The sequence below is a fragment of the Ruditapes philippinarum genome, unplaced genomic scaffold (assembly GCF_026571515.1).
Source record: "Ruditapes philippinarum isolate M1 unplaced genomic scaffold, ASM2657151v2 ctg1124_1_1_1_1, whole genome shotgun sequence".
Taxonomy (NCBI): domain Eukaryota; kingdom Metazoa; phylum Mollusca; class Bivalvia; order Venerida; family Veneridae; genus Ruditapes; species Ruditapes philippinarum.
In genome coordinates this window covers 336-12,769 of record NW_026856257.1, presented here as the reverse complement: position 1 = coordinate 12,769, position 12,434 = coordinate 336, and the positions used below count along the sequence as shown (strand labels likewise).

Below are 12,434 nucleotides of genomic sequence, written 5' to 3'. Positions count from 1 at the left end.
ACGGGAGTCAATTGTTTCTATGTAAAACAGAGAACAACAGGACAGCTCTTAAATAATTTTGATTTATACGTTATCCCAATTGCTGTTGCTAATAAAACTTAATAAAATAGGTGTACTTACCGGAGTAGATCTACTTAGCCCTTTTTCAAGTAGAACAGGAATTGTATAAATTTAGTATTGTACACCCTATCAAAATTCCTGATTTTACTACTTTCACACCTAAACTTTTAGTGGTTTCTTGCCTGTGCATTTCACGACATCTGTCAAAGGTGGCCGATGAAGAAAATGGCTGACGAAAACGATATTTTGGAAAGTTGGGAGGAGTTAGACGATAAAGAGGTACATTGACAGTTATTTTAGTATCAATAACTACTATATTTAAAGTAATATCCCCCAGCTCAAAGGATGAGATTTGATCATTTGTATAGATTAAAGAAATAGAAAGTTGTAATGTGTTTTTCAAGAAATTTTCAAATAAATCTGACAAGTTAAAAACGAAAATAGATTTTCCAACAAAAATCAGGTTATCTGACATTTGACAGTTTTGCGATAGAGAATTAAATGTCAACATCAATTATAAATTATTCAAATAAATCTTTTTGTAAAGTCTGAAAGATATTTTCAAATTATTTGATAAAATTAGAAAGGAAGGAGATAGCTGTTGTTAACACTAACAGGGTCAGTTAAAATTGCAGGTCTACTGGTTGGGACCATCAACCAGACAATATTTGAATATCTTTCCTGCATACATGTGACAAATGGATTGGGTCAAATCTGGATTTTGAGGCTCAAAATTGGATTTTTTTATTGACTCGAGTTTCAATGTGTGTTTCGCACATTTGGTTCAAAGGATCTGTATTACCCTCAAAATCATTAAATGGTTATATTTTTTTATGATTTTTTTTGTTGATCAATATAGATTTATTTCACCAAAAAATAAATAAATAGATAAATAAATAAGTGTAGTCATACAGGCTATTTATAGGTTAATTAGACATGGTTTTGCCGCATCTCAAACAGGTTTTTGAATGATCCACTTTAAATGATTCTGCTCACCTTTAATCTTTATCAGTGCGGCACTAATGATAGAAAATCAAAGCTGGAGCCGAAATTCATACATGTAATTTACAGGGTCGTTTAGATGACATAGCGTGTAATACCTACTGCCAAATTTTAAAGGAGGTCAATTGACTGACACATGTTAAACATGTGAGAATAACTTTGGGTGATGGAACTGTTTAATACCTTGCTGTCAATTAGGGACTCAGCATTAAATCAGTGATTTTTCTCGTTTAATTGGGAAGAGGCCTTAGCCTCATGATTTTGGGAAAAACTATCGCTAAAATTGCTTATTTGGGAAGAAAAAAGCAGGTTTAAGTTCAGATTTTTGGGAAAACTGCATGATTTTAAAGAAAATTTCAATTGGGAAGAGGCCCTTTTTCGGAGTCTGTTTTATAAGTAGGAAAATCACTGTAAATCCACTATAATTTAGGATATGGACAGATAATAATCAATGCCCGGAGACATGGTTAACATTTTAGATACAGTTGCTGTGTTTGATTTTTTTTATGTTGATTTTTTTTTTAAATATCGAGAATTCAAGCTGTAATATTGGGAATTGGGATCAGTGTCGAAATATCAGGATTTTTTTAAAATCCCGCTGGGATATCACATGTATGTTCCTGACAGATTTCATAATTAAAACCTACACCCCTGAAAATTTGACACAGCACAGCTAGATTCTACTCCTAAATAACAAACTAGTCAGTTTATTTTTGATATTATTGACACTTATAACTGGTAGACAGACGTTTCACTAATCACTATTGAGACGGTTCACACTAAGACGGTTCACTCCCGAATGGATATGAAATGTCTGGAAGACGTTTCACTCCCTTTTTATACCAAAATTATTAAGACACTTATGATATACTTAAATAGACCTTAAATTTGATAAAAATGAATTTAAAAAGGGGATTTCATTTTTAGACTCAGTGCTTTAAGTTTGTTTATCATACTTGTTAAAATTTATTTAGTTTTTTACTTGATTGGAGAGATTTTTCAAAGCATCTAACATTATTCATTTATATCTTATTATCTCATTCAATATTATTTTATTTTTGTTTTATAACAAAACTTTTAGACCAAGACTTTTGTTACAATTATGGCTGTTGCCTTAAAACTGTTTTGATGGTCCAATAAGTAAACTGTTGATGCGAAAGTGTAGAATTTAAACAACTGATTGAATTAAGGGTCAAACTGTTGTTTATACAACTAATAAGGTGATTATAAGATTACTGTTAAAGGGATACTCAGGCAAATTAATGACAAGAATATTAAAATGATCTTATGTACTTAAATCATGCTAAAATGACATTTTTACAAAGTCCCAGCATGAATTTCTGTATAATTCCTATATATTTTTGGGTTTTGAAGCTTAAAAATTTATCTATATAATCTTGAACGAAATTTTAGACGCCAACAGAATCACGAGTAGTTTTTAAAAAAAACAAAAAGTCATGTGACCTTGAACAAAACCTGGATTGTTTACAATAATCTGATATTTTGGATATTGTATGATTGAAACAAGTCTTAAGTCGTTCATTTGATATATTCTTTAATGATTCCAGAGTTTCATTTTGACAACTGTTGTGAAATCTTCACGCTCCAACCTGACCCACATGGATCAAGTTACATGTAGGAAACCATCATTTTATTTCTTATAAGTAGAAAAGTTTTGTTCCTGTGACTGTCTAGTGTATTTGTTTTGAGGACATTTACAAAATAATGAATGTAAAATGCAAAAATGAAAAATGAAAATTTAGCCTGTGTCTCCCTATGTCTCACCACAATTACCTAAGTTTGTTTAATAAATTGATAAAAAAATAATTTTAAGGAATATTTGATTTTATACACATATTTTTGTATTTCATAGATTTAGACTTCAAAAAATAAATAAATAAATATTTAATATAATATTGATATTTTATATTATTTTAAAAATTATTATTTTCGATTTTTTTATAAAAATATTTGATATCAAATTAATGACATTTTTCTATGTGGCTTATTCTTTATGAAAGTACTAATTAAAATATCATTTTCAAGGCTTCTGATTAGGTAGGGGTAAGTCTTCCTCTTGGTTGTAGGGCCTTAAGTTAAGATTTGTTAAGGTTAAGTTGGGCATTTTCAACAGATTTAGTTTTTATCTATTGAGAATACCCCTACACTAAGCCACTGGTTAATTAGTTTTATTTTTAGATTTATATTTAATGTTATAAATGCAATTATTATTATAGTTGTCACATTAATATTAACCAGACTGTCCTGTAGTTTATCTTAGATAAATTTCCCTGAAGGGAGAAAATTATTGACACTGAATCTATCACTTGTCATTGTCACCTTGTTATGTTATATTGTATGAATTACATTATAACAGGTGTTAATAAACCCTTCATTTAAGTACATTTTATACAAAGTACACATTATAAGACAAGTACATGTACATAGTAATTATATATTTTTATGACAAATGATCAATGGATTGATTTAGTAGCTTCAGATACCTTATAAATAAAATAACCATTGTATTGATTCTCATAAAAACAACTTCCTGACAGCAGTCAAAAAACATCAAACTGTTCCAGTCTGACAAAAACTGAACTGTTTTTACTTTATTATTTCTTTATTCTTATAAGAAATGAGAGGATATATGGTCTTACACAAGTTAAAAACTTCAAATCATGTACAAGGTAGTTTATTAACTTTATGGGGAAAAAAGATAATTTACCAAAATGCTGAATATTTTTATTACTCACTAAAATAGCTGGAAAATGCCCTGAAAACATAACATTATATGGTAGAGATAACTATGGGTGGAGCAATCTGTTGATCCCAGGTTTGCAAGTTTTGCAGGCCCATAAAAGCTTCTTGCTAGCCAAAAGTTTAAATATGAATAAATCACATGAATAAGTATGAATACACTTTAGTAGTTCAATTTAAGTGTGACAGTAAGCAATTTTTCATAAACAAAAGGCATAAATTAATATTATGCTAGTTGATTTTCTAACTTATGCTTTGATAAAATATTATCAAAACCATATTATCATTTTAGTGGGTTAATGGTCTTGCATTTGAAGGTCTTCTTTAAGTTCTTTTATAATACATGCACTTCCTTTACTTTTTTTTCTTATCTGTTTGTGATTGCTGTACAATGTACAGAGAGAAGGGATAATTATGGTGAGTGGAAAAATTGAGCTTGTAATATTCAGGTAAACTCTTTAAAAATATTGCCAATGTTTTTTTATTGGTTAAGTATTCATATACTGCAAGCAATGGGATCATTTTTCATGAAGTATTTTTTCTTTTCATTTCAGGTTCTTGATAAAAGGTTACAAGATATCAAGATTACACAGCCTGAGAAGAATGGGTAAATTATTTACTACATGTCCTTAAATATATTTTTATATAGAGGATATTTGTTTGTTTTGTGTCCATATAGGAATGAAAATTGGAAATATATTTCACAGAACAAGCAACATATACATAGAGAATACCATGCTAATGATTGATAAATTTTGTTAGGCAAGGCTTTTAAGTGTTCATGTTCAATTTTTATATGATTTTGTTCCATTGAATTTCAAATGAAACAAAAACATTGAGTTCATCATCATGCCGTGCACACAGAAATATGCCAAGGTCATATCATTGGGAAGTTGATATTTTCTAATTTGTGCTGTGTAATGCTATATGCACTTTGTCTCATTGTGTCGTTCATTCATTACATGGCGGCGCGATGTTTCATTCATGACATTGCAATGTTTCATTCATGACATTGCGATGTTTCATTCATGACATCACGATGTTTCATTCATGACATCGCAATGTTTCATTCATGACATCGCAATGTTTCATTCATGACATCACAATGTTTCATTCATGACATTGCAATGTTTCATACATGACATCGCAATGTTTCATTCATGACATCGCAATGTTTCATTCATGACATCGCAATGTTTCATTCATGACATTGCAATGTTTCATTCATGACATCACAATGTTTCATTCATGACATCGCAATGTTTCATTCATGACATTGCAATGTTTCATTCATGACGTGGAAATGTTTCATTCATGACATTGCGATGTTGACATCGCAATGTTTCATTCATGACATTGCAATGTTTCATTCATGACGTGGAAATCTTTCATTCATGACATTGCGATGTTTCATACATGACGTGGAATTATTTCATTCATGACATCGCAATGTTTCATTCATGACATTGCAATGTTTCATACATGACATCGCAATGTTTCATTCATGACATCAAAAATTTTCATTCATGACATCAAAATGTTTCATTCATGACATCACAATGTTTCATTCATGACATCAAAATGTTTCATTCATGACGTGGAAATGTTTCATTCATGACATTGCGATGTTTCATACATGACGTGGAAATGTTTCATTCATGACATCGCAATGTTTCATTCATGACATTGCAATGTTTCATTCATGATACGGGTTACTTGATATTTATTACAGCACTGCTAATAGATTTTATATGTATTTCAGCACTGATATTGTTATTTTATATGTATTACAGCACTTGTAATTTTATATGTATTACAGCACTAATGATTTGGTTTTATATCAATTACAGCACTGATGATGGGGTATCACAGATGAAGGAGGAAGGGAGTAGAACTCAGTATACACCTCAGGTTCGAATCCTTAAAAGATCTACAGACGACAATGCCGAAAGTGCCAAAAATAATAAATCAAAGTGAGTATATCCAGTAGTGTGAACAGATATCCTTATAACCCTCAACCTGGTGAAATGTTGTAATGGATTTGCCCTGCTTTGAATTTGAAGCAGTTCATTTAAAAGTTAAATGGAGATCGATATGAAAAATATAAAAATCGAATGGGCTACCATCAGTATATAGCCTGGTCAGACAGCACAGATGGTGCTGGATGGCATGGCTGTACACTGGTGGTGGGAAAAGATTATATTAATTCCAGCAGGTTAAGGGTTAACTGGTAAGTTAGGAAGAAAGTGTAACTCATAAATTTTACTTGTTCAACAGTTTATAGACTAACACAGATTGTGTTTTATTTTTCAATACTTATATTAGATTTCCTGACTTAATCATTTATGAATATGCACTTGTTTTATTTATAGATTGACAATTTGGAAATGTGTTTAAAGTACAGCAGCATGTGCATTAATCACATTCATCAGTTTAACCCATTTACATTGTACTGTACTCAAAATAATGTTATACAATTTGATTTTTACCCTCACCAAATTTAATGTCTTTAATGGATTTGTTCATCTTTTAATCTTGACAAAACTGTTAATCATTTTTAGGGTGTATATATTTTCAAAATATCTACTGAGTTGGTCACTGGAACCATGCTAAGGGTTAATATCTCTCCTTATTATGAGCTTAATATAGCAAGTTTTAGGAATTTCAGTCATTTTATCTTAGCCACAATATAGTTTAGTCAAGCATTAAATCAAGTTACAACCTAAGAGAAACTAAAACTGATGTGAAAAATAAATAGATTTTAACTTAACTAGAAAGTTTTATTTCCCGACAGAGTTCAGGTACAACCACAGAAAACACTACAGCAGCGTGAGGCGGAATATAAAGAGGCGAGGTTGAGGATTCTGGGAGAAGACTATTCTGGTGCTGCAGAGAATTGTAATAACTCGGCAACAGTCCCTGAATCCAAGTGAGTAAAATGTTGAAGTGTCAAGTTTTTGTAAAAGGTCCTTGATTAATATAATTGAATGTGCCATAAATTTGGTTTTTATAACACAGAATGTTGAAGCATCAAGGTGAGCAAAAGTTTATATGTCATGGTTTGTATGTGCCTTTGATATTGGCATGGTTTGTAAAACAATTTAATAATATAAACATATATTTTTTTGTCAAAAATTACTAATTATTTTCATAAGAAACAGAAACTTTTTGAAAGAAAAACATAAATTTAAACACATTCATTACAGTTGTATTAAAAGCATTCAGCTTTAGTTGTGTCCCTTAGTCAATCAAATGCCATTTATCTCCCGTTTCAATAACTTTTGCATTAGAGATTATGTCCTTAAATTGATTTTGGGCTTGTGTAGTTAACTCAGTTCATGGTTTGTACATGTAAATATCATTATTTTTTTTCCATGGCCCTCAAAAATGTAAATTTCCAGTAAATTTTTTGGGAAAAAATTTCTCTAAGGTTTTCAAAAAAGTAAATTTTTTAAAGATCCTTTAAACAATTTTTTTAGGGTTTTGGGATTTTTTATAGAATTATTGATCTCAATTTAAGATTTTATCAATATTGTAAAGTTCCAAAATGCAAAAAGATATTACCGAATTTAACATTTTCATGTAAATAAAGGGAGGTAAATAAGAAATTTATTTCTATTAAGACTAAGTCAAATTTTTTAATACGAAATGAATGCATATATTTTAATGATTACATAATTTAATATGTACAAATATTTGCAGTACATATTTTACATATTCTTTGATGTTTGAAAATTGTTTTTATAAGCATATTTATATACATATGTATAATTTCATTTAAGTGTGGTATACAACAAAATAGGGCCTCCGTGGCTGAGTGGTTATGGTCGCTGACTTGAAATCACAGGTCCCTCACCGCTGTAGGTTTCGATCCTCACTCGGGTCGAAATCTTTCATGTGAGGAAGCCATCCAGCTGGCTTACGGAAGGTCGTTGGTTCTACCCAGGTGCCCGCTCGTGCCAGAAATAACGCCCGAAGGGGCACCCATGGGGTCGTCCTCCACCAATAAAGCTGGAAAAAATTGACGGAAAAATCTCGGCGGGACGCTCTAGGATGGCCTGACTTGAGTGTACGGTCGCCCATATGGGCTTTCCGGCGGCGACCTTAAATAAACGCATTAACAAAAAAAAAAAAGGTATACAACATCGGGGTCCATACTCTCAGTGCCTGAAAGGGCGGATGGACCCTCATTAAGCCTAGCATACATGGTATACAACCTCAATTACAACATACAGGATCTTTAAGACAAGTGCACATATATATTTTGAGTTAAGAGAATGAAATGTTGAAGATCAGAATTGAGGTGTAACATAGAATGTGTATTTCAGACACGCTGAAGTTGCACAATTTTGACTTACATATATTATTCAGTCTATTTCATGTCAGCCCTAATTCTCTTCCACTCTCTTTCATCATTTTGAAATATGTTGCAATGACTGTATTTCTTTATACATTACTCAGACTTTTTTTTATTATATTATATATATCTGACATTATTTATAATTCTAGAATTGTATTTTTTAAAACTTTATTTTTTATTTGGCTCAAGACATTTGTCTTTATTATACAATTGTATTTATATTAATCATGTTTTATTCCATACATGTATAAGAATTGTTTTGATTTTATTACTGTATAAATTCCATGGTATATTCCACTGGCTTTATGTACTGTACTGACTAACTCAATTTCTACATGTATATATGAGCCGCGTCACGACAAAACCAACATAGTGCGTTTGAGACCAGCATGGATCCAGACCAGCCTGTGCATCTGCGCAGTCTGATCAGGATCCATGCTGTTTGCTATCAGTTTCCCTACTTGTAATAGAATTGGTAAGCGAACAGCATGGATCCTGATCAGATTGTGTGGATTCGCAGGCTGGTCTGAATCCATGCTGGTCGCAAACCCATTATGTTGGTTTTGTCGTTACGCGGCTCATATATATTGTACTGACTTTATTTGTTTTCCTTTACATACTAGTGCACTGACTTTATTTCTTTAGATTTTTTCAAATGGACTTTATGTACTGTAACTGAATATTTTTTTACATATTGTTACTGAGCTTTATTTCTTTAGAGTATTCCACTGAACTTTATAAATATATATACTGACTGTTATTTATTTTCTATATTGCACAACTGTGTCTTTTCCAGGCCGATGAAATTTGATCAAACAGACAGAAGAAATGAAATTAACAGCCCAACAAAGTGGCAGCTTCTACGAGAAGAGGGTCCTGATGGTTCGCAGGATTTGATCAAAACAGAATAGCAAAGACCTAGTTTTTTGTTTTCATGATTAAAGAACAAATGGCTAATTGTATTGATGATTTGTCCAACATCCGTCCTGAACAAACCTTAGTATTCAGGAAATGTTTTGCTGATAAGTCTAAAACTATTATAAAATCTGAGGATGATTTTTTAAATGATTGTGGCTTTCAGAATTAAGGAAATAATGTGATTATTGGCGTCACAACAATCCTACAAGATTTGTTTGTTTTTTTGTCAAAGCACACACATTGTGACCATTTATTGCAGCTCTTATGGCAAATGGAACTATTGAATTACAAATGTATTTTAATCATATATATCTATAAATGTAACACATCATATATAATTTTTTTTTTTCAAATTGAGCTTTATATGAATTTCAAAATATTTATTAACTTCGGTTTTTCAAATGTTTAAACTAACAATGCTATGTTTTAAAGGATAATAATTTCCTAAATTTTTATCAGTTTTAAACAATGCTATAAATATGATGTTATTTGTAAAGTGAAATCTGCTTTATTGGGAATGTTTATATTTTTTTTCCCCCATTTAATCCACATGTCGACATTTTTTTGGTTTTTTCCACATTTACCTCATATGTTTTTACTTTGTTGTCTATATAAGTTATAAAATTAATCATCAGAAGTTTGAATGTTGAAACATACATTTTAATTGATTTTCTATACTCATTGATTTATGTACAAAAAATTTACTTAATTATGTATGCCTTAGTTATAAATAGTTGACTAAAGTTTAATGCATAGAGTGGAGAATGGATAGCAAGTTTTATTTTGGAAGTACAGGACATCCCAATCTTACTTTGATAAATACAAAGTAAAGGCAGGTCGCTTATTTAAGCATGTCGATGAAGAGGCTTTAAAGTTGATCTGAGATAGCTGTCAAAACAGCAAGAATAATCGGAAAGAATGGATCCTTATCAGATCAGATCTTGCTTCAAAGCAATCAAAAGGAGAAAGGTGGTTTTGCTTGAATTTGATCTTGAAAGCTGCTTAAACAAAGCAACAGGAAGTAGAAGCAAAAGAACCCAATTTGCTTTAATAGAAGGCAAGGAACTGTAAGAGAAGGACGTTGCTGCCTCTTTAAGTTGAAAAGCAAGAAAAGGGTGAAGGCAAATAAACCCAATTTTGTTTTGGAAAGAGGGAAGGATGGGCAAAACGTGATAGATGCAGTTGCTTTCAGATTCAAGGACACTGACTTGCTTTGAAGGAAAGCAATCACCTGTTTCATAAAAGCAAGGCAAGGCATATGATATGGTTTTGGAGAGTTGAATCTTGTTATGGTATGAAAGCGAATAAGATATGTTGGAGAGGAGGAAAAGCAATGTTGCTTATAAGAGAATGAGCAGAATTCCGCACTTAAAGAGAACACTGGCTTAGACAAAGACGTGACGAAAGGGAGCAACATGTGTGTCAAGGAGAAGATAGGTTTGAAATTTATCTTAAGAGGAATGGAACTGAAGATCTGTTGGATTTCTATAATGGTAGGATGGTTTATGGACAGAATAAGATCCTGTTATAGCAATAAATACCAGTCTATGTGAACTTTGCTTCAAAATAGAGAAAGGAAATCTGCTACAGTATTTAAAAGGTATGTTTTTAATTTATGAGGGGCCTCGATGGGTCAGAGAACAGAAAGTTATATGTGAAAGTGATATATGAAAATATTTTCTGCAAAGGATAATATAGAAACAGATGTTTGTCGTATAATGAAGAAAGAGAAAGTTTGTCTAAAGTGAAGGCAAACGAAGAGAAAGTTTGTCTAAAGGGAAGGCAAACGAAGAGAAAGTTTGTCTAAAGTGAAGGCAAACGAAGAGAAAGTTTGTTTATAGTGAAAGCAAACAAAGAAAAGGCCCTTTATAGCAAAGGCAAACAAAGAGAAAGTTTGTATAAAGTGAAGGCAAACAAAGAGAAAGGATGTTTTGTTTAACAATAAAGCAAATATAGAGAAAGATGTAACTATTTGTAAAACTCAAGCAAGATAATACCTGTGTGTTTCAGTAAAGACACACAAAGAATGACAAAGTGAAGGCAAACAAGGGTAAAGATTGATTTTTGAAGGCAAACAAACAATATAGTCTCTGAATGAAGAGCATTGATTGAAGACTTGAGTTGAAGGATAGATAAAATCTGAAAGTTAACCTTAGAATGGTAAAACTTGTTTATTATAGAGAGGCTGTAGGAATGAGAGTTGGGTGGGTTACAAAACCTGATGATTATGTGTGAGAGACAGACATTTTATATAAATGATGTTGATTTTTTTTTCTTGAGAAATTAAAGAAAAGAAAGTGTGGAACAAGTTGTTGGGAAAATGAGTATTTTGAGGTGTTTTGATATAAAATAATGTTAATATTTTTAACTACTTACCTAACCTTATAGAAAGTATAGAAAGTGAACAAAAAGTGTGTTATTTGGAACAAAGATTTTTTTCTTAGATTTAGAATTACCATTTGCAATAAATGTTGTTGTTAATATTATTTTTTTTGTACAACTCAATATCAAACATGAAAAAAAAGAATAAAGTTTATTATACACTTATAAGATATTGAGAAATGTTGATGAAATAAAATGCATATTTTCATTTTCTGTATTTTCACTGTATAAATTTATTTTTCACTGTAGTGTAACATATTTTACATATTTTCACTGGTGTTTTGCTTGACTACTTTCTTCTAAATTTATATCAAATAAATAAAAAAGAAAGTAAATCAACTGGAATAGCTATTTTATCATCTTAAAACAGAGAAAAAGTAATTAACAGAAAATTCAAGTTATTTCTGTAAATATGGGATTTATTTTTTATAGAGTGGTATGAAAATCTCACTCAAGATTATAGCCACTAATCTTGTGAAATATTTATTTTCATACCCCTCGATGAAAAATAAATCCCATATTTATAGAAAAAAAACTTTACTTTCTTCTATATGTATACTGAATTATATGAGTCAAATTGGTATGCAAATAAATTGAAATGATTTGTGTATATTGTATATAATATATACATGTGTATAAATGTATCAAGAACTGACATCAGTTGTTGCTTCCTATATTAAACAAATCTAGGAAAATACAGAAACCCTATTATACAAGTTGATATGAAGTGATGATAATTGTAAGATTGTTAGCTCGACTTTTTTGGGGGGGGGGGGGGGGGGAGTATTGTTATTGTGAAAAATGTGGAGCATTGCCCCCCACCTGGCGGTGGCTATTATATTATCACATGATGGTATAAAGGCAGTAAGAGAACTCACCATTTTACTGTTGTTGTTTTTGTTTAAACAATTATGTGTAATTTAATTATTACTTATACATGACCATTTAACCT

At 31.0% G+C, this 12,434-nt stretch overlaps 1 protein-coding gene across 1 annotated transcript; it reads left to right on the top strand.

The window, feature by feature from the left end:
- Positions 1-244: 244 nt before the first annotated feature.
- LOC132745983 (SUZ domain-containing protein 1-like) lies at positions 245-6,751 on the top strand (the record flags this gene model as incomplete). Its single annotated transcript, XM_060735018.1, is given in 4 exon segments — positions 245-339; positions 4,377-4,429; positions 5,673-5,795; positions 6,617-6,751. Coding segments are annotated over 4 exon segments (374 nt in total), but the record flags the coding sequence as incomplete, so codon positions are not given.
- Between the last annotated feature and the right edge of the window lie 5,683 nt (positions 6,752-12,434).